Raw genomic sequence first — 25,504 nt, forward strand, 5'->3', positions numbered from 1 at the left:
ACATGCTGCAGGCTGCCTTTTCTCACAAGCTGGCGGTCAGTGTGGCTCCCGATCTCTTCTGATGTTCTGCTGTGCCTGCTGTGGATGGCAAGGGTCTTTACTCCCTTGGCCCAGGACGAAGAGACATCCTAGATCAATTCCTGGCACTCGGCACTTTCTGACAAATGAATCCACATTCGCATTCAGACTTTTTCTAACCTGAACTGAAAGCTAATCTTTACTGTGCAAGACACGTTCGTCTATTGATTCATGTTTTTTAGAACGTTACCAAGGCACTTCTCTGAATAAAGGAACAGGAACTAGGAAACAGGAATCAATGGTAGCCATGGAGTGAAATCCTAAATAAGCCAATGTCTCGGGACGGGACAGAAATCAGGATTCAGACAAGCTCCCAGCTGCGCTCTGTACAATGTGGACCCTGCAGGGAAGTAACCAGTTGGGTGGTGAGCGGTGGATAGGATAAGCAATAGTTACAAAACTTTTAATAACGAGTTCTGTAATGGAGACCTTAACACCGACGATTTGGTGGCGTTTTCACTGGTTGCCTGAACTCTTCCATATCATGCTGTATTGCACAACCACTTTCTCCCCCAGAGCCAAGAGGTTTCTATAACCATGACTCGGAAAGTAAATTTAGCACGGATCCCCTGCAATGTTAAGTGGTAGCTTCTTGTCTTAATTGCTTCCTGCTTAGGAGGCTCACGTGGTTTCAGTCATAAAGTTGCAAAGGCCATTGAGTCCAGCCCTGCTCAAAGTGAAGCATTCCTGACCGATGGCTCCCTCAGGGAAGGGGAGACCCCCGCTTCTCGGGGTCATTGGCTCTGCCATTAGGAAGTTACATCTAACGTCATCAGAATCTGCCTTCCTGTAAATCTTAAAGCTGTTATTCCATGACCCACAATCTGGAATGAGAGGAAACAGGTTTTAACCACTTTTCATATAAAATCTCAGATCTTTGAAAATTGCCATCCTATTCCTGGTCTTTTCACTGGGCTAAACATACACTGCATCCTCATTCTCTTTTCACAGCTCTTAATATTTGGTCTCCGGGTCATTCTCAGAGTCTTTCTCAGCCTCTTTCAGTTTTGTATCCAGAAGTGGATGCAGGACTCAAGGTGGAGTCAGACTGAAGGGGAATGATAACCCCCCATGATCGGGAAAGTGTGCTTTTGCTGATGCAGCCTAAAATGGCATTTGCTTTTTTTGCAGCTATGATACTTTTTTGGCCTATGTTCGGTTTGTAATCAAACTGCAACCAATAGCTGCAAAAAATTCTTGGAACAGAATTACCAGCCAGGTCTCTGCTGCGCCTATGTGTTTAATATTTGCTTCCTTAGGGGAAAAGTTTGCATTTGTCTCTGTTAATTCGTTCATATTCAGCCCACTTCTCAAGCCTTACCTACCTGGCAGGGGAGATACCTTGATCACATTTCATAAACTTTCCCCCTACCTCTTCATCCAAGTAGTTAATAAAAATAAAACAATACCAAAAATAAATAAAAACATTGAAGAGTAGAGCATTAGGTCTGATTCTTACAGTTCCTTTGTTGATAGCTAAGTTGTTGAGGAAAAAGATGAGCACCTTTTCAGTGTGATTTCTGACCCAGCTCTTTGTCCACTTAATTGTTGGGCCATCCAGCTTATTTTTAACCAGCTTGCTAATCAGCACATCACGGGGTACTTTGTCAGATGCCCTGCTGCAGTAAAGGTGTATTATGTCTACAGCATTCCCAATATCTATTAAGGAAACTACCTGCTCAGAAAACAGTGTAAGAGTAGTCTGGCAAGATTTATTCTTGGCTTGCCCCATAATTATTTGAACTACTGTCTAATATAAGCAGGATAGGAAGAGTATTGATGCCTCTGAACTTTGGTGTTGCAGAAGACTCCTGAGAAGACCATGGACGGCCAAGAAAACAAACCAATGGATCATCAAACAAATCAACCCACTCGAGGCACAAAGGACCAGGCTGAGATTATCCTGCTTCGGACACATCAGGCGAAGACCCAGCTCTCCGGAGAAGGCTCTGATGCTGGGAAAGGTGGGAGGGAAGCGAAGAAGAGGAACACCCATAGCAAGGTGGGTGGACTCAGTTACAGAGGCGATGAGTGCACTGTTGGGACACTTGAAAGTCCAGGTTAGGGATAGATCAACATGGAGAAAAATCTATCTGTGTGGTCGCTAGGAGTCAAAAACAACTTGATGGCCCCTAATCAATCAATCAATCAATCAATCAGTCTCTAATATATACAAAGCTTCTTTAGAGCACTAAGAGTCCATTTGTCCAGTAGCTTCAGAACTGTACTGGAACTGGGTTATCTGAGTTCAGGTTCTACTGTTGCCATGGGTTTTTGTGCAGGAAAAAATCAACAAAATGCTTCAGCAAAGCAAAGTGGAAATTAAATGCAATGATTGGTTTGGGATCTGGACTTTTTCCGATGATGCCCTGAAGACCCAGCTGCTGTCAAAGCTGCCTGGTTGAGGACTGGGTTGTGCTGAGGAGGGCCCCTGGGAAAAAGCGGGGGGGGGGGGGGACCCATGGCAGCAAACCTGGGGAGGGGGGCTGGCCTTGTGCTCTTTCAGAGCCCAGAGTCCAGTGTTAGGCTTTCGGACTCTCTTGGGAAACCTGCGTCAGAGAGTGATAGGCGTCAGATGACCTGCCGAGCTTGGACAGGACGGCAGCCGCCTTCCTGCCGGGGCGTGGAATTCTTGGCAGGGATAAGCGGAGTCCAGGAAGGCAGGCTAAGCCCAGGTCCGTCTGCAGCCCCAGGAGGGGGGAGCCGCCCCTAGGGACAAAGGGGATGCCGCTCCACCGATCAGGATCCCGCAGGGGCAGATCCTAGTTACGGGCAGGCAGGCCTCCTTGACCTGCCGGGAGCGGGGAGGCAGCAGCTTTCATCCTTTGCCCTTCCGTCCCTCCCTGCCCTGGGTTCTCGTCCCTCTTGGCCCATTTCAGTTCAGAAAGTGGCAGAAAAGGGTAGGCAGGCAGAGCTCCTGTGCATATGCAGACGGTCCTAGAGATATGGTCAGCATCTCCAGATGTGCCAGAAAAGAGCCTTATAAACTGTCCCCCCCACCTCAGGGCCATTCACCCTGCAGAGGGACTGGTTCACAGATTCCGCTCAGCCTTGGGGAGCGGGATCTATCACATTGGGTGAAGCCAGCCTTGGCTTCTGGCTTGGAATGAAGGGCTTAATGTCAGCCCTTTGAGGTAGGCCAGGTCAAGGAACAGGTTCAGCAGGTATTCCAGGAATGGCCTTTATAGTTGCAGGGTAGAAGAACAGAATCTTGAAATCCTGTTTGAGTTTTTCTCTGCTTCTTCTTATCCCAAACAAAACCAAGCTGGTGTTAGCCTGAGTTCCATTTTCTCAAGCCCGTATAATTCTTCTGAAAGTCCCCCCACACACACAGCTTGTCCATTCCTTCCTTATCCTCAAAGTCAGTTCTAAATTCCTTTATACTTATCCCATAAATCATCTTAGGGCAAGCCATGGCTTGGCATCGTGTTTGAATCTAGCCAATTTAAGGCATCTTCTGTTCCCAGGGGAGCATAATTTTTGCACTAGACACTGTAGTTATGTAATTAATTAATTGCAAATAGTGTGAGATCAGCAGCTCGTGTCTTGGAGGCAAGTGAGCTGATCTTTTGGTTTCTTTAAAAGGCTTTCAAGGGATTCAGAAGCCCCTGGAGCAGCATTTCTCAACCTTAGCAACTTTAAGATATGTGGACTTCAGCTCCCAGAATTCCCCAGCCAGCATGATTGGCTGGGGAATTCTGGGGGTTGAAGTCCACTTATCTTAAAATTGCTAAGGTTGAGAAACACTGCCCTGGAGGCTGTGCATCTCTTACCCCCAAGACTCACCTGGTTTCACACAGCATTTCTTTAGCCTAAGAAAAGTACCTGTAGCCATCCATTCGAAGCTAAGATGATGTCACGCAATCATGCAAATTGCGTAATTCATGTCATTTGTGTGGCAAAGGTGACGTCCTTCCCTCACACTCTCAGGGTCCTCTGGAAAATGAAGAGCGGACAACTGAGAACAGGAGCAAAGACTGCAGGGGGTTCTTGGGGATAGGGAGGCCCGGTCAGGAAAGGCCTTTGTGGACGGGGGGAGGGGGGGCGGAATTCAGCTAACAGGCACGTTGGGATCTTTAGGAAAGGGACGGATGGCATGCGTGGTGCGAGAAACATTTTTCTTCCATTCTCACAAGGATGAGAAATTCAGGACAGGCAGAAGGAAGGGCTCCTCCACGTAGCCAGAGTTAAGAATCGGATCAGGTAGGATGGGGTTTTTCCACCTAGACTCCGAGTGCCTTAATTTTCCCGGCAGCAACACAGTCTAGCCTGCAGCCTTAGGACTTGCAGGTGGCTTTCCACTGGGTACCAGCGAAGTCTGACCCTGCTGAATTTTCTGGGGTCAGCCAAGGTGGGCCAGGTGACCATAGATAATGCTGCCAAGAGGTATTGGGACAGCCCCCAGCACAGATGGTTTTGTCCACAGAATAGGCGAGGGGTGTGCAGGATCTGGCTCCCAGTGGGTCACTGCCATGAAGGTGGCCTGGTGCCTTTGATGCCCTCAGCCCCAGGGCAGTGACTGGGGGCTCCTGAACCCGCTCCTCAGCCAGAGTGGCTCACCAGGACGGATCCCTGTGGGGACAACCAGCAGCCTGAGGAGGGAGCAAGACTGTTGGCAGATTGCTGGGAAAGCCTTTGGCCCAGGAGAGATCAGAAAAGTCACACATATCAGGCATATCTATAAAACTAATTTATTTACAGAAAGCAAAACGAAAGCAAAACATATTTAAAGGATGTGGCTCTCATTGAGAGCAACCTAGCTTGCTACATGCCAGCACAGAAGAGAAAAAGGAACTGAAACAAGTCCGGGCAGGTTCCTCCCCCCAGGTGCAATAATTAACATTCGAAAAGGGGGCAGTTGAATTCAACCTCTGCACCCACCAAAATGATTACAGACAATAGCACCTTAATCTGTTAGTAGGAAAACCATTAACAAAGACCAAGGCAGAAGGCCCAGCACCATGGTCCAGTCCAGAACCGCTTTCGCTCACACGTGCCTCTTAAGAGTGGTGCCACATGCAAGGTGGTCAGGCTCTTGGCCAAGGATGGACCCTGCCCAGTCCCTTTAATGCCCTAGCACTGGGGCAACAGCTGGGGGTCCTGAACCCGCTCCCACTGGGATCTGCTCTGCTAAGATGCTGGATGAGTGGCCCTTTTCCTGTTTACAAAACAAGGGTTGGCCAGAGAGCCCCTGGCACAAAGGTCAAAGGGCCCGGCAGTGTGCAGAAGATGGGGAGAAAGCCCGTCACTGAGACAAGCAGGACTTTGGGGAGTGGCACCAAAGGGGCAAGGGAACGTTCAGGGCAGCCAGAAGCCCCAAAGAGCGAAGCGCAGATGCAATCTAAAAGCTTAGCACAAAATAAAACCGTTGATGAATATTACATAAAACATTTTAAAACTCATTAACTGATTAGCGAAGTCCTTGTTTGTATAGCCTTGCTGTTGCAGGGGGAGCTGGGGTGAGCTCCGGGCCCGCGGGACGGGGAGGAGGAGGGGGCGGAGGCCAAACAAATCCCTCAGGCTGCTTTTGTGGGGGGGGGAGCCCTCCAATCGGAGATCCCCCAGGTGCTTCCAAAGCTGGCTAATCCTGCAGGATATAAATCCTCCCATCCGGAGGAGTTGGTGGCGGCGGCTGCTGCTGCTGCTTGTTCTCTTCCTCCTCCTCCTCCTCTTGTGGTTCTGGCCTCCTGGCCACGGGCAGAGCGCAGAGCGTCCTCCCGCCAGCTGGAGCATCAGGTAGGCAGGACCCAGAAGGTAGGGGCTCCCCAAAGGCGAAGAAGGGAGCTCTGCTTTGGTCGCCCTTCCAGGCATGCAGCCAGGGAAATCTTTGAAGAGGCGCCTGGCTCCCCTCTTGCTGGACTTCAGTACGGTGGGGCGGAGGGAGACTGCTCAGCTCAGGGGATCCGCTGGCTCCAGGGAGGACCTTCCTGTCTGCCACCTGGAAGGAGCTGACCTGCCCTTCAGGTGACAGCGCGAGCTTTGAGCTGGCAGGTTGGCTCCTGGGGCAGCCTCCCAGTTGGTGCCCACATGCAGCCTCCAGTGGCTGGTTTCTCTATCTAAAGAGGAGCTGGCAGGAACTCAGCCCTCCCATTAAGCCTCCTGGGCTCCTTCGGTGCCAAGGCCTTCTGTCCATGCTCAGAAAAGCAGTCTGTGCCTGCTGCCAAATGCAGGGTGTGCCACACCGAAGCAGGCCCCGATGGTCCCCAGCCCTGTGCCCCTAAAAGAGCCACCCCTGTAGCCATCCTTTGAGGTCACTGAAGGGCCATGCCCACCCCCTCCCATGGGCCCCCCCAGCCTCGTGCATCCAGTAAAGACAGCCCAGGTGGAGGAAGTCATCCCGCACCCCAATGGGCTTCTTCCAGCCTGAAGGATGGCTGCCCTCGGCCTCTAGATCCCCGGAGATCTGCGGGGACAGTGGGGAGATTTCTTCGTGCTAGAACATCTCTGAGAGTGCCTGCAACATCTAAGAGCTTGTGCAAAACGATCGTCGCCTGCAGAAGGAGAAGAACATGTGAAACCTCTTGGCTGTGTTCATAAAGGGCGAGGGGTTTCTGATGCCGCTTTGAAATGCTGCATCATTTCTGTCCCTGGTGTGAGTCCGCTCAGATTGCCCCAAAGTTGCCTAAATGCCAGGTGGATGTCTGTGTGCTGCTTAGTGTCTGTCTGTCTGTCCATCCACCCATCCCTCCTTTTTATCTATGACTTTGCACCTCTAACTTTCATTGAAAAGCAATTCCATTCAATTTCAAAATCGCTCAGTTGCAACCCCCCCCACTGCAAACATATGAATCCCACCACATTTCACAGAGCCCCCGTGACCTGCGTCTTCAATCCAAACTCCTTCCAAACCCATTCCCCCTCTCGCAGAGGAAAAGGGCCTGGCACCACCTGTTGCGTTGGTGGTGGCGTGGCTTGGCTCTCCTCATCCCTTGGCCGCTCCAGTGGCAGCTTCTCTGCCCGCGGCTTGACCAGTCCTTCTGAACACTTGCCTTTCTCAGGGACCAGCTGGCTGCCTTGAATCCCACCCTTGGGATTCCCTCCTGACCTCAAAGATGTGGCAAGCAGCCCTTCCAGGCGCACCTCGTCCCAGGGAACTGCTGGGCATCCTGGCATGGCTCTCCCTCTGGCAGACGCTGGCATTGGATGACGGGTAAGGATCGATGCCCAGCTCCAGCTGGGCTCTCTAGGAACAGCTAGAGTTGCCCATGTGGTCTAAGGGAGAAATGGATGGCGGGGAGTCCCATAGAATCTCTCTGGGCAGGGTGGGGCAAAAGAACCACGGCTACAAATCAGTCAATAATTACACCAAGGATTGGCAGGCAAGCACCGGTGAGCCAGCCCTGGGGTGTGCTCCCTGAAAATGCGATGCAGGGGCAGCAGCAGTAAAGGTGAAGCATCCCAGGAGGGGAGCCCTGCTCCTTCTTGGCTGCAACACTGAAGTGGGGTTCCCTTGTCTTCTTCTAGGACCTTAAAACAAAAAGGACTTCCCAGTGTAGACTACAACTTGGAATTTTCTGGTGGTCTCCCTTCCAATTAACCAAGCTCAGGTTCATTTGGTGATTTTTACAAGGTTGCTAGGTGCTCATGAGTTCAGGAACAGGAGGCTTCTGCTTAGTGGAGCAATATGGAAGGAAAAAAGGGGTTTCCTTGGACAGCCCACTGCCACAGCCCCTCCCCCAGTGCATCACCCAGGGTTGCCTTCCTCCCTCTGGCAGGCGGTGGTGCGAGAGGGTGGTCCAGGTGTTGGACGAGGAGGTGGTGAGCCTGCGGCAGGAGGAGGTGGTGCCCTGCTTGGATGTCTACCAGTATACCATGGCTGGCTGGCGTCTCGACCCGGACCAGACACGTCGAGTCTCTGGCCCAGGGGGATCCCTGTGCTACATCTACAAGTGAGTTGCTAGAGAGGAGGTGGCAGGATGGTAGAGGGAGGGCGGTGGGCAAAATCCTGGGCTGCCTTTACTGGATGCATGAGGCTGGAGCAGCCCATGGGAGGGGGTGGGCATGGCCTTTCAGTGATCTCAAAGGACTTCAGTGACCTCAAAGGTGGCACAAAGGTTCACAATCGAATTGCCTCCCAGGGTCAGCCTAGCTGGTCCTGCCAAGCAAAAGAGCCAGCCCGCCTCCCTGGGCCTAGAGCTGTGGCTGGAGAGCCCAGGCCGGGTGATGGGTAAGGGGGCTTCAGACTGGCTTGATGCTGGCAGGGGGGTGGCTCAAATTCCTGGAAGAGCAGCTCCTCTGCCCCCCCCCCGCTTTGCAAACAAGAGAACCAGACCCTAATTCTGAGGGGTTTGCTCATGAGGACCCCCTCTTCTTCCAGTGTTCTGGGGGTGCAGCCTGAGACGAGGGCCAGGGAGGAGGTATGAGCGCCCCTGGGGCTAATGGTTAAAGCCCAGATTAACGTCTTTGGGTTGGGCATTATCCCTCAGCCTAACCTACCTCGCAGGGCTATTGTGGGGATAAATAGGAGCTGCAAGTGCTCCTTAGTTCACCTTGAGCTCCTGGAGGGAAGCTGGAATTTCACAGAAATGTAGAGTTGGAAGGGACTGCAGAGATCATCTAGTCCAACCCCAGTTCCAAGCTGGGTCTGCCAAAGCATATGAAACTAACGAATGCACAAAGAGAGACAGTTACACGGTCTGTTACACCTGCGCAGCAACATGGTTTTGGAACTCAGTGGACGTGCGCCCGCCGGCCTCCTCCCCATCTGTTCCTCTGTCCTCCCTGCAGGCCTGAAGACACCCGGCCCCTGGCCTGGAACCGGACAGTGCGCACGTGCTGCGAAGGCTGGAGCGGGCCGCACTGCTCTGAGGGTGAGGAGACCTCCCTCCAGCCGGGGTGGGGTGGCCCTTTCTCCTGTTTCCCTGGACGTGTCCCGAGGAGGGGCATCCTTGCTCTTTTGTCGGGGAGGGGTCCTCCCTCCCAGTGCCCGCAGTAGAGCCCCAATGTCCAGGCTGAGAGAGCAGGGCTGGCATAGAGACCTTGCGATTTAACAACAGTGCCTGGTTCCCCTGCCCTGCCACGTGCCCTCTTCAGCTGCCCTGATTCGGGTAATTCCACAGCGGGTGATGGGTTTGCCCCGTTAAGGGAAGGCGGCATCCCTGCTTTGAGAGGTAGGTGTTTGCCTATCACCCTGGCATTTCCTGAAGACTCCCCTGTGTGGACAGCCTGGCTTGGTCCCCGCCCACCTTTGCGAGGTCAGCCAGACACCGTCCCTGCTGAGCTGTGCAAGCGTGCCCGGGCATGCGAGGGCCGCTGAGCAACAAGAGGACCCATCCCCCCCTCACCCCGGGATCCGCTTCGTTCCCTTGGCCTCTTCCAGGGGAGGAGTCGATGGGTCCCTGCTTCTCCGCCTGGCAGTGCCAGGATGTCCCTGGGCTGCAGAACCGCTCACTGTTCAGCATGGCCGAGTGCTGTGGCCTCCTGTGGGGGCACAGCTGGCGAAATGCCTCCTCCGGGCTCTGCCTCAGCTGTTCCCAGCAGCCCCTGAGAGGTGAGTCGCGCTGGGCCCCCCCGCTTGTCCTTTTCAGACCCAGGTTGGGGGAGCAAAGGACCCACGGGCGAGATGGGTCTCACATAAGCCTGCGGCATCGGCGCAGGGAGCCGGGTCGGGAGCAGCAAGAGAATTCTCCGGCCGGAGACTGTCCTTAAATGACACGTTCACGGGGGTCTTCAAGCAGGGGCCCATCCCTCTTTGAAAAGTTTAGAGATCCTGCCTGAGCAGGCGTTGGACTGGACGATCTCCAAGGGCCCGCCGACTCTAGCGTTCTGTTCAGAGACACCAGCAGCAGGAACAATCCTTCCCGGGTCTCAGAAAGTCCAGGCAACGGCGGGATCGCCCCCTCGGCAGCTGCCTCAGATCAGACCTTCTCCCGGCACCCCTTCAGTCCCTGGCCCTCCACAGCTGCAGGGTGATCCCCGGAAAGGCACGGTCGCTTTCCGGAGCCCTAGGCAGGCGCAACGTGCGCACGGCCGCATATGTTCGCAGCGCAGGGCGGCTCCCGGGATCGCGGGGCAGAAGGGGCTTTGCAGCCCCTGCCCAGGCGCCCAGCCTTCCCGGCGCCCGGAAGCGCAGCCCAGGCGCGGCCCCGCTAATAGCCGCTTTCTCCCTAGACGGCCCGCCTGGGCCCCCCCTGCTCCGGCGGCCTGCCCCCTCGGCGCTCCTGGCCCGACAGAGGCACCACCGGCCCCCTTTCGCCACCTGCCTCACCTGGGCCGGCCTCCACTACCGCACCTTCGACGGCAGACACTTCCGCTTCGGCGGGAACTGCACCTACGCCCTGGCCGCCGCTTCCGACGGCACCTGGGCCGTCTACGTCTCCTCCTCCGGCAGCGGGGGCTGCCTGCCTGGCCGGTGCCAACGGGTAAGGGGTCTGGGCGCTGCCGAGAGGGAGGGGCTGCGGCCGGGGCTCCAGACAACCCGCCCCCCCCCCGCAAAGTCTGCATTCTGTGCAAGACGGCGGGGAGAAGCCCTGGCGGCGCTCGCTCCTGGAACGGTCCTGGGGCCAAGACCCGCGTCTGGAATGCAGACCGTCGTGCTTCTGGGCGTGTACGGAGTGCCTCCCCACAGGAGAGACGTCTGGAGGAACGGGAACGGGTTGGAGGCCCGCAACGTGATGCCCCGGCCTGGGTGGGCTGCGCAGGGGAGCGGGGCGGGCCAAGGCCCCACCTCACGGCCCTTCTTGCCCGGCAGGCCCTCCGCATGCTCTTTGGACTCGACCTGGTGGCGGCTCGCGGCCACAACGTCTCGGTGAACGGTGCCCCGGTGCCGGAGAGGGAGCCGCTCTTGCGAAAGGGTGAGGGGGGGGGGTTCGGGGAGGGGATTTTGCGAAGGGATTCAGAGCGAAGAAGCAGGGGGTCCCCTGCAGGGTCCTTGCACACCCTTCTGCCAGGGCCTGGGGGCCAGGCTGGCTGCAGCATGGGGGGTCCGCAGCTTTTCTCTCCCTTGCCCCCTCGGCTCCCCTCCTCCAGGGATCAGCATTTGGTGGCTGGGGGACTTCCTCTTCGTGGAGAGTGGCCTGGGGGTCCGGGTCAAGTTTGATGGGCACAGCACAGTCTATGTCACCGTGGGGACAGCACTGCAGGGCACCACCCGGGGGCTGTGCGGCGTCTACAGTGACGACCCTGCAGGTAATTCAGCCATGAGCGGCCACCTTGCCTCCGTCCTGCCGTCCCCAATCCAGTAGGGCTCCTCATTCAAATGCAACCCCCCCCTTCCTCTTTCACTGAGGAAATGGAAGGAGGGTCTGGGGGCTGCTTCGGGGAGATGTCCACTGGAAGCCCTTCTGCGGGGTCCTGCCAGGAAGCGTGGATGCTCCCACCATCCCCCATGCAGGCCAACCTTTGACAAGGGGGCGAATCGGGGCATTGGTGGGGGAAGGCCCTGAGGGATCCCCAACCGAGCCCCTCCCTATTTGCCCGGGGATGCTGCTCCCCCGCTTCCCAGCAGCAGGTCCCGGAATTATGGGGCGGTGGGCACTTGCAGGGTGCTTCCCAAGGGTCCTCAGGCGCTCAAGGTGCCTGCAGGAAACCGGAAGCCCCCCTTCCCACCCCTGCAGGCACTGGCTCTCGGCGGCCTCCCCATCTCCACGCCCCAGTTTCACCTTTCTGAGAGGGAAAGCTCCATGCGGAGCCAGGGGGATCTGGGGGGGCTCCACACCTCTCCTCTTTGTGGTTTCTGGGCGTATTCTTGGATCATCCCCGCAGCCTCTCCCTTCTGTGCTCACAGATGACTTCCAACGCGTGGGAGGGGACGTGGTCACACTGGCAGCCAGCTTTGGCAATTCTTGGCGCATTCCAGAGGCCGGGTTGGTAGGTACCAGTCAGGGCTGGGGGCGGAGGGGGGGCGACAAGATCTCCAGAGGGCTGCACCAGTTCCCGAGGACCTTGTGTCTGCCTGCGTCCACTGAAGGAAGGGACAGGTTCTGCGTCCCGGTCCAGCCAGAAGTACCCAATGGGGAGATTGGGAAGGTCTCTCCACGTGCAGGTCAAATAACAAAGGAGAATTTGGCAGCCAGGCTGCTGTAGATCCCTGAAGCTCTGATGGCTTCCAGAGGGCCCCTGGCTTGCCAGAGCTTCTGTGTGGTCTCTCTGCGCCTGGGAGCATCTTTTGCTCAGGGTGGGGGCACCTCTGGAGTGGGCCTCTGCATTTACCTTCTTTAGTAGGGTCTTTGTTTTTCTAATTTCTACCAACAGACGGTAGAAGCACAGTGAAATAATGAAATAGAATTTAAACCGTCAGCTAAGACGTAGCAGCTAAACTCTCTTCAGACATGCAGCCACTTAGTGGCGCCTTTCCTACGATCCCATCGAGCATCTCTGATGCTGGCGGGACGAAGGGATGGGTTTCCTGGCGATCTTCAGGGACAGATCAGGTGTTTCCCACAGGCTGATCCTGTGTGGCAAAACAAGTCAGATCCACTGCTCCTTCCGGGTCCTTTTCGTGGTCCGGCTCACTGCAGCTGCTCCTGAGGGGCTGCCCCCTAACCTGCCTGCAGTGCCCTCCCTTGGATCCGTGTAGTCGCTGGCCTGCCTTGTCCAGGGAAATGGGGGTCCTCCGGTTTCCGTATCCAGAAACACCCCCCAAACTTGCATTTGAGAGAAAGCGATGCTGGGCAATCAGATACACCTCCCAAGAGGCAGCCATCTCGCTCAGCCAGATGCCGTGATTGTTGCAGGAGGCTGCCCGGGATACCCATTACTATTATTTGTAAGCCACCCAGAGTCGTCGTGCACGAGATGGGTGGCAGAGAAATTTAATACATCCATCCATCCATCCATACCTCTTCTGGGCCCAGCGGTTCTCCTGCTGACGTGTGGGGGGTGGTCTGCCTGGTGGGCTGAGGGGCGGGGGGGTGGCAGGGCTGCATTTTGCTCACTTTCTTCCTTTGCTTGCCTCAGAGTCCGTGCACGGATGCTGCGGAGGAACCGCACAGCTGCAACGCTGTGCAAGACCCTGCAGTTCAGGAGGCAGCTACAGCCACGTGTCAGAAGTTGTTCTCCAGGCCTTTCAGCGAGTGCCACATACAGGTCAGGAGCCAGGCGTGCATATGCACACACATGCGCACACACACACCCCTCTCTCCCTGACAAGCTGTCTTCCCCCTCCTCACCCCATCCACTTGAAGGGGAGCCTGGATGCAGGCCGCCCGCCCCCCATACCCGCTGAGGCTTTGCTCCTCCCTTGCCCATGGCAGGTGGACCCCCACAGTTTCTACGACACCTGCAGGTACCTGCTCTGCAGCCGACGGGCAGGGCCAGGAGACGCCTGTGAGACCTTTGCCAGCTACGCCCGCGAGTGTGCCCAGCGGAGCATCTTCCTCAACTGGAGAAGCCCTGGGTTCTGTGGTGAGGGGCAGAGTGCCAGGGGGTGGGGTGGGCCTGGGTCTCTGAACCCTTTGCTAGACATTTCCAAGGGAAATGGTGTGATCGCAAGGAGTCAGCCTCAGCCCCTTCGCCGGACCTTTCCTTCCTCGCCTGAAGAGCCAGATTGGCTCATGCCCCCCCAGCCAGGCCCAGGGGAGAGACCCACCCTTGTCTGGACTGTAGGGCTACGTCCACTCCAGGGCCCAAAGCCACGTGTTTGTTAAAGACTCTGGCAAAGATTTTGGAACTCGGATTTAGCAGGTCGGGCAACTTCAAGCTGCAGTGCCGAGAACCTTAAACTTTGAGTCTGCTTCCTGACTAGGACCCCCGAGGAAGGGTGCGTCTCCTTTCCATTAAGCCTCCCGCACAAAGGCATTTCCCCAGGGCAGGCGAACCTTGGCTGCCATGGACTTTTCCAGCCGGTGGGCGGAGGGGGCCGGGGGCAGAACGTGCGCCGGAATCCCCCCTCTTCATTGGGTTCTCTGGGTTCTTGCAATTCTCAGAAAGAATTGCAAAAAAGATACTGCACAAGTATTTTTAAAGTGCTTCACTCAGAATCCCCAAAGAGCCCCTGTGAGGGCTGCATCCGAGGAAGCTGGGCCTGAGTTCGGTCCGGCAAAGCCTTGGTGTCTCTCGTGTCGGTGGGCGAGCAGGCCCTGCTTTGGGCTTGAAAGGTGCTTCCCGGCCGAGCTGGGGAAGGGGCTGACGTCCGCCTTCCTGCCTGCTCTGGATTTCTCCCCTGAAAGGCCGACTGGTCCCTGAGCCTGCTTGCTCCCTCCCCACAGAGAAGCCGTGTGGCCGGGGGCAGCGCTACACGGACTGCGTGTCCTCGTGCCCGGCCAGTTGCACGGCAGTGGGTATGGCGGCAGGAGACCACTGCCGGCAGGAGTGTGTGAGCGGCTGCGAATGCGCCCCAGGACTCTACCTGGAGGAGGGGTCCTGCATCCCGGAGAGCCGGTGCCCCTGCTTCCACCGACGGCAGAAGTTCCGCCCGGGAGAGACCCTGCGCCAGCGCTGCAATCAGTGGTGAGCCAGCAGGACAAAGTCCCCCTGAGACCCGCCTCGGGTCGCCAAAGAGGGCGATGCCGTGTGGTTCAAGGTGGGATGGGTGAGATACAGGAGTTTAGGAGGGGCACATAGAAAACAGACAGAGCTCAATTGCACTGTTGTGGGCACCATCTTGACTTTTTTGACCACACCTGGGGGGAGCCAACCCAAAGCGAAGTAGTGGTGGGCAAACCCATGGAATATTTGAATTCCAGCTGATGGGGTGAGAGGGTGGCTTGGCTTGGCAAAGGTGAGGGCTCCCACTGAAGACCCCCCCCCGCTCACACAGACGTGTTGTCTTGCTCCCGCAGCACGTGCCGAGGGGGGCAGTGGGTCTGCTCCCGGGATCCATGCGCCGGGGAGTGCGTCCTCCATGGTCACCTGCATTACCTGACTTTTGACGGCAAGCGCTACTCCTTCCATGGAGCCTGCCAGTATATCCTGGTGCAGGTGAGGGACAGGCGGGGGGTGGGGGGGCTTGATCGTCTGGCCCAAGGCATATGAGGAGAGCGGCCCTCCACTGCTCTGGAAAATCGTGTTGTGTGAAAGGTTGCTGCTTGGCGCACTGTCGGAGGGCGATGCAGGATCCCTATCCTGATGGTCTCTCTCCCCAGTTGCTAAACCACCTTAACAAGCAGGGGTGGCAGCCACTGTCGGAAGGCCCATCCCAAACTGGCCATGGTTTTATTCTCACAGGATTTTGTGGACGGGAAGATTCAGATTGGCGCAGAGAATGAGCCATGTGGGAACCAGGGGGCTGTCGGCTGCCTCCGGGCTGTGACCGTCACCGTGCAGAGGACCTCGGCCCGGCTGTCCTTCACAGGTGAGACGGCGGGTCTGCGCAGCTACTGCTGGTGGGTAGGAAGAGCACCCCGGTCCTCCAGATGGACTGGGGTCCAGCTCCCTCCCCTCCTGGCAGGGAGATGAGCTGGCTCCGGACTGGGAGCAGGGTGCCCTTCTCGGGAGGGTCTGGAAGCCACGTCAGTGTTGATTTGAAGAAGGCTGGATTTGGGCGGACCTTGGGGTGACCTGCCAGTGCCATGCAGGCCTGCCACGAAGGGAGGTCATCTTGGAGGCAGCTCATGGAAATCGGGAACGGGGGTTTTGTCTGTGATCTGCATGTGGCTTGAAGGTGGACTTGCCTCCGCGGGGGAGGACACTCCTATCGCCCATCCATAGAGACATCTGGGCCACTCTGAAGTGGACAAGCCTCTGCAGATGCCCATCTCTAGCTAAGGTCTTCTTCGTTCTTGGAGATAGTGTGCCAGCTCTGAGCACGTGGAGAACAGCCCCAGCCATAGACCGCCCCGCCCCCCTGCTGCTGCGGCTTCTCCGGAAGGGTTGCAGGAGTTTTGGATGGTCCCAAGTCGGGCAACTGGCAATCCCTGCCCCCCCCACCCATTTCCACTTGCCAGGCGTCTGGCCATCTTGCCCGGGTCTCTCTTTCCCCAGGGGCTGTCTCTGTGAATGGCCAGGAGGTCGCCCTCCCCTTTGCCAACGCCGACCTGATGGTGCGCCGTGCCTCCTCCTCCTTCCTGCTTCTCCAGGCCTTTGGGGCTCACCTGCTCTGGGGGCTGGAGTTCTTGGCCACCTACATCACTCTCCAGCCCCGCTTCGCCCACAAGGTGACCCTTGGATGCCTCCTGGGGAGAGGGTCCCCAGAGGGTCCCCAGCTCTGTGATACGGGGCAGTGGGAAGGTGGGGGGAGGAATCTATTTCAAACCAGGGCTGTGGTTGGACAGAACACTGGCTCCATGTGTGGGCAGTTGCCACCTTCATCCTGGGGACTGATGGCATCTTGATCTGCAGTAGCATCCTTTTTCAGGAATCCTCCCTCCCTCCCTCCCTCCCTTCCTTTTCTCTCTCTTTCTCCTCCCTCCCCTCCCCCCTCCTTCTGTATTTCCTCCCTCCCTCCCTCATTTTATTTTTTGTTTGATACTGTTTTCTGGCATAACCAGTGGTCCCCACTGCAACTTGCAATGTGTAATAAACAAAAGTGCGCAGTAAGAGCCGAACCCCCGAGCCAGCTCTGGGTGGGAGCTGAGTCACAGGCTCCATGAGACCGAAAGGGAGGGGACCGGGTGCTGGATGTAGCTGGGGCACCACATCTAGCTGGGCTACATCTTGCCGGCTTTTCTCCAGGTCCGAGGCCTTTGTGGGACATACAACTGGAACCAGCAGGAGGAATTCACCACCCCGGAAGGAGACGTGGAGCCCAGCGTGGCCGCTTTTGCCCACAAGTTTCAACTCTCCCACGCCTGCCCCGCCACAGGCGGCTTCCTCTTCGACTCCTGCAGTACGTACACCCAACGGCGGCAATATGCTGAGACGGCTTGCGCAGCCATCCACGGCGCACCCTTCCAGGTAGGTGGCGACATGTGCTGGCCAGGCGTGGGGAGGCGACACATCCAGCTGCTGTTAGAAGGGACGTCAGAGAGAATGTGGCAGGGCTTAAGATCCCTCCTACAGGGCCATTCCGGGCCCCGTTCCTGTCCTTTGTATCCCAAACAGAAGATACTCCTGGGGCTCCCCAGGTCTGGAATTCTGTTCCTTTTCAGATATCTTGGCATGAGATTGAAGTTTAGTGGTCGGGCACAGGCAAAATTATTGATTTAAAAAGGGTGGGCAGCCCCTTCTCTTCCCTCTTCCTTCCTCTTCCTCTCCTTGTCATTATGGGTGCACCTTGATACACACATCCACATGATCCCCAGGATGAGGTTCCTCGCCCTTGCCCGCGGAATTGCCCTGAAATTTTCCAGCCAGCCTTCCTTCTCGAGACATTTGCCAAGCAAAAGATCGAGCCACAGGCATCCGATGCAGACCGTGGTGACGTGAAAATAACCACATGTGATTCGTGACATCACCACACAAATCCCGGCCTGTGTCCCAACGTTGGACATGAGGACATAAGTTGCTCGTTGTCTGTGGTGATGATCCATCCTCCTTGCCCTCCATGGATGCCTGTGGCATGGGTGTCGGGGGTGGGGCAAGTGGTGTCACGTGTGTCGTAATATCATCACACAAAGACTGCAAAATGCACCCATTCACATAGTTTGCTCAATGACATCCTGGCGCACTTGACATCATCCTGGCATCCAATGGATGCTTATTCTCGCAAGGGAGGAGCTGTTTTGGGACTGGCTCTGCTGCAGTCCTTCAAGAGAACCCTTGTGCATATTGTGTGTGGTGCATGCGGACACCCCTGCTAGAAGCATGCGTTGTCAGCCTGGTGGGGAGAAAGGAAGATCCTGAGGTCCTTCTAATTTAGGAGGCCAAGAAAGGCGGAATGGTCCACACAGAAACAGTCTAGCCTGGTGTTCCTCACCCTCAGCAACTTTCAGATGTGTGGACTTCAACTCCCAGAATTCCCCAGCCAGCATGCTGGGAGTTGGTGCAGGCATCTCAAAGTTGCTGAGGGTGAGAAACACCAGGCTAGAGAGGAGTAGAACGATGCTCTTGGGCGGAGCAAGTTATGGAGAGAGAGCCCGCTTGCCACAATGACCGTGTAAACCGTGAGGCCACTTCACCAAGTACTGTAGATCAGCTCCGACGGACGATCCGGGGAGCTGGCTCAAGAGTCACGTTTCTCCCCCCCGCCCCCCGCCAGCCCTGCCATGACCGGGTGGAGTGGGAACCCTTCTACCAACTTTGTCTGGAGGACGTGTGCAGCTGTTCAGCCGAGGAGGACTGTCTGTGTGGTGCCCTGGCTGCCTATGCCCGGCAGTGTGCCCAGGAGGGAGCCCTCGTGTCCTGGAGGAACCGGAGCTTCTGCCGTAAGTTACCTGTGGGGGGGGGGGGGACCAGGAGGAGCCATCTGTCAAAGGGCAAACGGAAAACCCGGTGGGGGCGAACCGAGGCAGGGGCAGTGCCCCAGTCCCCCTGTGGTGGCTTGAGGGGTCGGCCTGGTTCCCACCACCCGCATGGGCGCTGGCGGGGTTCCTGGGTGCCCTCAGGCCCAGAGCACCCCATCCAGGGCAGCCTCACCCAGAGGGTGGGCAAGCTCAGCCTGGCAAATGGAGGGTGGGAAGCAGGGGGGCTGAGGTGGGGGCCAAGGGGAGTGGGATGCTCAGAATGAGATCCTCTTGAGCGCTTGGCTGGGAAAGGGGATCTGCTGCTCCAAAACGGAGCCAGAGAAATCAGCGATTGATCGATCCCGTGGGCCCAGTGGGAGTTGGGCGGCACATGAACCCAATCAGTCAAGCAATATTGCAACACTTGTGGTGGGAATCAATTCGAGGGCTGCTCTCAACACTGCCTTGCCTGGCTCTGCATCCGTACTGCTGGGGGGGAGCCCAGAAGCCGGCACTGTCTCTTGCTTGCAGTCCACAGATCACCATACCTGCTGTTGGTGGGGAGATGTTGAAAGCCCCCCTGAGTCCTAGACCTTAAAGGGTTGCATTGGGGTCAGGAGACTCATGCTCTCCTTACAGTTAGTGCTCCCCTGGGTGGAGATTTGCTCCTGGGCACCCCCTGGAGACGCCTATAGAGTCTTCCTGGCAACCTCATGGACGTCTTTTGCGCCCCCCACTGCCTTTGCCCCCTCCGCAGTTGAGCTCAGAGCCCCAGGATTTGATGGCCATCTCTCTTCCAAGCATGAGCCAACCCAGCCCCCTTTGGAGCCCCAGTCCTGCCCCCTGGCCAGGCTCGTCCCCTTGCCACAGGATAGGTTTGCAGCCAGCCCCTGGTGCATATTCGCGGACACCCCAGCTGGGATCCACAGGCCGTGGCCGTCCCTCTTTCTCCCTAGCGGTGCAGTGCTCCGGGGGTCAAGTCTACCAAGAATGCGCCACCCCCTGTGGAAGGACTTGCGCTGACCTGCCGGTGGAAAAGTTTGGCGCCTGCGAGGATCTCCACACTGTCTGTGTGGCTGGATGCAACTGCCCCGAGGAGCTGGTGCTGGACCACGAAGGGCAGTGTGTCCAGCCGGCCATGTGTCCCTGCGTGCACCAGGAGGAGGCCCACCCGCCCGGCAGCAAGATCCAGAAGAGCTGCAACAGCTGGTAGGTTCCAGTTGTGGCCATGGTTGCAAAACGTTTGAGAACATCGCATGCAGGAGAAGAGCTTTGTAAAAAGTAAGTTTCTAGTGCTTTGGTCTGCATGGAGACCCCTGTGGGCTGAGAAGGGGGTGAAATCCTTCTTCAGAAAGCTTTTCTGTGCCACTCTGAAGCAGAGTTGTCATAAGTGGCAAGGCACAGAATTCCTTTTGTGTGTAAGTGCATAAATGGTTTTTCTCGGAATCCTGGAGCCAGAAGGGACCTCAGAGGTCCTGCTTCACCCAAGTTCATTCTGTGCAGCCTGATTTCTGGACTTCGCACAGAGCAGTCCGTAGCCCACCAAGAAACTGCGAAGCTACCTCCCTAGCTGTGTGATGGTGTGGTCCTCCTCCTCCTCCTCCAAGCCATGCTTGCACTGCTCTGGCTGAGCTTCCCCCCAGCAGCTGCTGCAGCCCCTTAAGTCCAGGCTTTTGGTCATAGGTCCACCCAGACATTTCAGGACCAAAAAGATACTGCCTTCTACATCAAATCTCCCTTGGAGAAAAGGTTTTGGCAACAGGGCTGCAGTCACGTTCTCTGTGCTTGGGTTCTTGCGTACTTGCACACAGCTGCACACTGTGCACCTCCCATGCTGTCCGGTTCGTGCGGTTTGGTGGAGTGGTAAGAGATGTTTGATGAAATCACCCTGTGACCTGTCTATGTCTACCCCACAGGATAGGTTGATTTCATTGAATGTCTCTGCCGCATGATTCCAGCTGTCTCCCTCTCCTCGACGGAGCGCTCCTGCCATCCTGGTGGGCAGTGGCTGGCAGCTGAAGGCCTCTGGAGGACCAAAGGGATGGACATGGGTGCCTGGGGAGGCCATCAAGTGGGCACCACTTGGGGTAGAGCAGTTGTGGAGGCTCAGCCTTGGGCCTCAGTCCAACGTGTCACGTCCTGGGAGACACGGGGGGGGCAAACTCTGTTGGGCTTGGTTGGTCTGTTCCAGATTCAGGGAAGCCTCCTTGGCTGGTGAAGTTGGACAGGCAAATCGGGGAGGTGGGGCAGGTGGTTCTCCAAGAGCTCGAGCGGGTTCCCACATCACCGGAGGAAAGGAATGGAAGCCTGTATTGTTCACCCCCTGCAACCTGTGTTTCAGTGTCTGTGTGAACGGGGCCTGGAACTGCACAGAGGAGAGCTGTCCCAGAGTGGTGCTTTGTCCTGGGGAGCTGGTCCACGCCTTCAGCTCTTGCCTCCTCACCTGCGAGAGTCTCCAGAGCAACCTCAGCTGTGCTGGCCCCTCGGACGGCTGCGCTTGCCCCCCGGGCACCGTCTTCCTGGTGAGCGTCGGGCAGCCCAGAAACACCACCAATACTGCAGATGGAGACATTGGAAATACCGATTGTCCACCTTCCACGCCCTTCTCTCCTCTCGCAGAACGAGCACTGCGTCTCCCCGGAGGAGTGCCCCTGCCACCACAATGGCCGCCTCTACCAGCCCAACGAGACCATTGCCAAGGACTGCAACACCTGGTGAGGACCACCGGCTCAGGCCTGCCGTGGAGACCGGGAGGGCTGCCGTCCCACAGAGCAGGGGTGTCGGGGGCTCACGGTCCCTCTCCCTCCAGCATTTGCAGGAAGCAGCGCTGGGAGTGCAGCCACCACCACTGCGCTGGGACGTGTGTGGCCACAGGAGACCCCCACTATGTCACCTTTGACGGGCGGGCCTACACCTTCCTGGGGGACTGCGAGTACATCCTGGTGCGTGAGAACAGTGGCGCCTTCACTGTGACGGCCGAGAACGTGCCCTGTGGCACCAGCGGCACCACCTGCACCAAATCCGTCGTGGTACTGGTGGGCAGCATGACCGTCCACCTGCTCCGAGGTAAGGTGGTCTTGGGGACAAAGGAGGCTGTGACACCCCGGCAGCGCTGTGCCTTTCCTGACCCCCCCACCTCTCTGCTTGTGCTAGGAAAGGGCGTGACAGTCAATGGAGTCTCGGTGCGGCCCCCCAAGACCTACGGCGGGAACAGCCTGGCCCTGGAGAGAGCTGGGCTCTTTCTGGTTCTCCTCGCTCGGCTGGGGGTGACGGTGCTCTGGGATGGAGGTGAGGCTTGCCAGGGGGTTTCCTCTCCCATTTCCCGGCAGACAGGAGTCCCACATGGCTTGGACCCCAAACCTAGTCTTAATAGGCTAACCCAACTGGGGCCCATAAATCCCCTCTTTTGTGGGTCTCCCCAGTTCCCAAGGAACATCTCAGTGTTGTCCACCTCTGCCTTCACTCAGCACACAACACCTGCTGACTAGTCGGGTCTGCACCACGCGTCCCGTCTGGATGCAGCCCACATGAAGCCATACCTGGATTGATCAGGTATCCGCTTGGCATACACCCCAGGTGCAAAGGCAGCCACTGCACTAGCTGGCAAGGTAAACCAGGTTGTGCTAGCACAGCTCCTGCGTGCCATGTCTTGATGCAACCACCACCTTCGCACCCCCCAGACGTCTCCACAGACCCCCGTCTCCCTGTTGTGTGGTAGAAGCTCATCTCTTGCGCTCTGAGGCTGCTGGTGGGCCTTGTTTGTTGCTGACATGCGATGCTTCTTGAAAAGGGAAGCTGCTCAGCACCCCGTCCTGTCCCTGCCTCCCCAGGCACGCGGGTGTACATCAAGCTGGACGCCAGGTACCAAGGCCGGGTGGCAGGGCTGTGCGGGAACTTCGACGGCGATGCAGAGAATGACTTCTCCAGCCAGCAAGGCATCGTGGAGCCCACGGCCGATCTTTTTGGCAACTCCTGGCGCATCAGCCTCCTGTGCCCCGAAGTCAATGGCGAGGACTTTGAGCATCCATGCACGGTATGGCCCTGATTTGCTGCCTGCCCCGTGACCCCCTCAGTTTCTGGCCCTGCAATATCATACCGATAGGGGGAAAACTCTCTTGCTGCGGGGACTGGATGAAAGTGTGTGCCGGTTGTCTGGAGGGACTCTGAGTGGCTGCAGTTCTGGGGATGTGTCATGGGTGTTCTCCCAGCTCCTCATCTTCTCCCCAGGTGAATTCCCACCGTGCGATGTGGGCCCGGAAGCGCTGTGGGGTCCTCCTCCAGGACCTCTTTGCTGCCTGCCGTGAGGAACTGCCCTGCCAGCAGTTCTATGACTGGTGTGTCTTCGATGCCTGCGGGTAAATGAGGGTGAACTGGGGAGGGCGGGTGTGGCAGACAGGGGCAGTGGGCAAAGCTCTCCTGGGCCTTTAAGCCCTGCCAGGAAGAGGATTTGGGGCGGCTGCTTGTGTCAGGAATGAGCAAAAGATGCACCATCCCAAGCAGACGCTTCTACAGACCTGCTGAAGCGCCTGAGCCTCAGCCAGCCGCCTTGGCATGGGTGGGAGGTGATGCGCCTTCCTTCCCAGCTATCCCTGGGCAGGAAGGAATCTGCTTTTCCCTTTGTCGTCAGCAGCCACCAAGTGAAGTTCTTGTCCCACTGAGTGCAAGGCCACCTGTGTGTTTTTTTGTCCCTGAATGTGATGAGACCCCTGGGCTTGGTGCATGCGTCAGATGTATTGTTCTGTATCAGCCCAGAGAAACCTCATCGCCAGGTTGGCTCTAGATGTCCCTCAAGAGGGTCAGACACGGACCGTTTACATGCAGGAAAAGGCCCAGGTTCTCAGCAGAAGCCTCAGAGGTCACCGTTGTGGGACGTTTCCCAACTTTTCCTTGAACTTCAGAGGGTTCCTGGCTCTGCCATTCACCTCCTGGAATAATTGGGCCATCTTCACCCATCGCGTGAACCCCTTTTTTGAGTTTGCAAAAGAATTTGCACCATTAACTAATCAAATGAACTTGGTTGACACAACATGCGACGACCCTAAAAACTAACCAGGTTTAACCCAACTTGGAGTATCATGGAAACTCACCCCACCCTGGGTCTTGGCATCACCCAGTGAAAGTGCAGGTGACTTCCTTCAGCTGCCCGTGTGGGTGACTCTGCCGTCCTCCCCGCCAATCTCCTCCCTGCCCCCCTCCCCTCCTCTCAGGTGTGACTCTGGAGGGGACTGTGAGTGTCTCTGCACAGCCATCGCCACCTATGCAGAGGAGTGCGGCCGGCGAGGGGTCTCCGTGCGCTGGAGGAGCCAGGAGCTCTGCCGTAAGCTTTGGGGGAGGCCGGGAAGGAAGCAGCCCTCCCTGGGGGCCATCGGGTGAGCCGGCCTTTCCCGGAAGCCCCTCTGCTCAGAGGACCACCCTGATTGATCTCTTTTTGGGGTAACCGAAAGAGGCTGGCAGGGAAAGAGGGAGAATCCCAGCTGCCCCAACTCCCCAAGGGGTGAAGGGCGAGCCCCTGGCAAGTCAGCCTGTGTTGCACCCTGGCTGGCCCAGGGTCCCTCCCTGGTCAGCTCTCCGTGAAGCCCGACCCTCCCGCTTCCCTGGCCCGGGTCTCCACTCCACTCCTCTCCCTCCCAGGCTCAGGAAGAACAGACGCTGCATCTGTCACAAGCCGCATCATTTGGCGTTGCGATGTCATCACACCTTTGTGACATCATTGCAGCGTTGTAACCTGTCTTATGTCATTTGCACCAGCTGACTCACGTGACTGAGGCAAATCACACAATTCACACCATTTGCCCAGCGGTCCCAGGAAGCCCACCCAGCCCTGGGATCCCCAGCCTAATTGGCTCCCCAGCACCGGGCAAAAGGCCCCAGAAGCCCCAATTTGGATGTTATGCAGAAGCTTGTACCTTTCACCTATTCCCAGGTGATCTTCTGCAGGGAAAAGGGGCTTCCATTTTGCATTTAGCCTGGAAGTGGCAAGACTTGCATTTCCCTGGGGTTGGGGGTGAGGAATCTCCGAGGAACAGGCTGCTGGGCTGAAAGGGAGTCCCTTCCTGGACCTGGCCCAGGCTCTGCCCCACCCACCCACCAGACTCCTCCACTTGCTCAGCCCTGCAGTGTGACCACGGGGCAGAGTATGATCCCTGCGGCCCAGCCTGCCCTCAGACCTGCCAGAACTTCGGCCTGGAGCCAGCTGAGCACTGCCCTGTGGAGGCGGCTTCCTGTGTGGAGGGATGCTTCTGCCCAGAGGGAAAAGTCCTGCACGGTGAGATCGGGGTGGCAGCGGTCTTGGAGCAAAGGGAGGGCAGTGCTGCCAGGTTCTAGTGTGCCAAGCCGGGGAGCCAAGGGTGAAGTGGGGGTATGGAAAACAAAGACGGAGGAGAGCAGCACAGGCTGGGGGATCGTGGTTTCATTCCCCAAGTTCTAGGGATAAGACCTTGTGGCCCAGCAAAGGCCTGGTGGATGGGGGCATGCCTCGCCCAGGCTGAAGACACCCGCCCCCTTTTCTCAGATGCTTAGCCTCCAGCCTTAATTAGGGTGGTGGGTCTCCCAAGCCTTCTGGCTGAACACAGAGAAGACAAGCATGACTGATCCTGAGCCAGGGGCCCTCTTTAGGAGGGAACCCCCTCCCCCAGACATGATGCCACCCCTCTCGCGCAGGCGGGAGCCCTCTGCTGCCCCCACCACTCTGCCCTCAGGCTCCCTTTCTTGCCTTCCCCACCAGGTGGACGCTGCATCGATCCGGCGGAATGTCCTTGCTTCTGGGAAGGCACCTCATTCCCACTCGGGGCGCTGGTGATGCAGGAGTGCAGGAACTGGTAAGGCCGTGGAGCTGTGGGGACGGGCCACTCATCCCCCACCTCCATTCCTCCTGGGCTGCTGCGGCATGCCACCCTCCTCTGCCCATCTGCCTCTGGGACTGTGGGAGGGGGATTTGAAGGGCGCTCTTGAAACTGACCCACCCACTGGCCCCCAAGGGCACTATTTTCCCCAGCCCCTCCCTGGAGAAGGCAGCTGTGGGCAAAGGGATTCCCTGCCAGGGGAGGGCTCAGAGGAGGGGGCTTCACCTGCTTGCTCTTCTGGCATGGATCTATCGGCCCAGGCAGGGAGTGAGGCTTCCTTCTGGGGAGGGAAGGTGGGGGGTCCATCCTGATCGGGTGCACAGCCACAGATTCCCTTGGAGTTTCCTTGCTGTTCTCAGAAGCCTCCACATGTCTGGTCTTTCT

General features: G+C 57.4%; 1 protein-coding gene across 1 annotated transcript in view; it reads left to right on the forward strand.

Moving 5' to 3' along the window:
* Positions 1 to 7,130: 7,130 nt before the first annotated feature.
* LOC134496121 (SCO-spondin-like) overlaps positions 7,131 to 25,504 on the forward strand; it is an 80,807-nt gene continuing 62,433 nt past the window's right edge. Inside the window, exons 1-28 of the mRNA XM_063301875.1 lie at positions 7,131 to 7,228; positions 7,794 to 7,967; positions 8,806 to 8,888; positions 9,138 to 9,188; positions 9,398 to 9,568; positions 9,756 to 9,898; positions 9,963 to 10,439; positions 10,646 to 10,871; positions 11,047 to 11,205; positions 11,804 to 11,886; positions 12,976 to 13,104; positions 13,272 to 13,422; positions 14,226 to 14,466; positions 14,799 to 14,937; positions 15,184 to 15,310; positions 15,940 to 16,112; positions 16,630 to 16,851; positions 18,095 to 18,260; positions 19,235 to 19,487; positions 20,620 to 20,800; positions 20,898 to 20,992; positions 21,088 to 21,344; positions 21,432 to 21,566; positions 22,109 to 22,311; positions 22,506 to 22,633; positions 23,486 to 23,595; positions 24,388 to 24,543; positions 25,003 to 25,096. Coding sequence (XP_063157945.1) covers positions 7,131 to 7,228; positions 7,794 to 7,967; positions 8,806 to 8,888; positions 9,138 to 9,188; positions 9,398 to 9,568; positions 9,756 to 9,898; positions 9,963 to 10,439; positions 10,646 to 10,871; positions 11,047 to 11,205; positions 11,804 to 11,886; positions 12,976 to 13,104; positions 13,272 to 13,422; positions 14,226 to 14,466; positions 14,799 to 14,937; positions 15,184 to 15,310; positions 15,940 to 16,112; positions 16,630 to 16,851; positions 18,095 to 18,260; positions 19,235 to 19,487; positions 20,620 to 20,800; positions 20,898 to 20,992; positions 21,088 to 21,344; positions 21,432 to 21,566; positions 22,109 to 22,311; positions 22,506 to 22,633; positions 23,486 to 23,595; positions 24,388 to 24,543; positions 25,003 to 25,096 — 4,625 coding nt within the window. The remainder of the gene's footprint in view (positions 7,229 to 7,793; positions 7,968 to 8,805; positions 8,889 to 9,137; positions 9,189 to 9,397; positions 9,569 to 9,755; positions 9,899 to 9,962; positions 10,440 to 10,645; positions 10,872 to 11,046; positions 11,206 to 11,803; positions 11,887 to 12,975; positions 13,105 to 13,271; positions 13,423 to 14,225; positions 14,467 to 14,798; positions 14,938 to 15,183; positions 15,311 to 15,939; positions 16,113 to 16,629; positions 16,852 to 18,094; positions 18,261 to 19,234; positions 19,488 to 20,619; positions 20,801 to 20,897; positions 20,993 to 21,087; positions 21,345 to 21,431; positions 21,567 to 22,108; positions 22,312 to 22,505; positions 22,634 to 23,485; positions 23,596 to 24,387; positions 24,544 to 25,002; positions 25,097 to 25,504) is intronic.

This window comes from Candoia aspera, chromosome 4, assembly GCF_035149785.1.
Source record: "Candoia aspera isolate rCanAsp1 chromosome 4, rCanAsp1.hap2, whole genome shotgun sequence".
In the NCBI taxonomy this organism is placed as follows: domain Eukaryota; kingdom Metazoa; phylum Chordata; class Lepidosauria; order Squamata; family Boidae; genus Candoia; species Candoia aspera.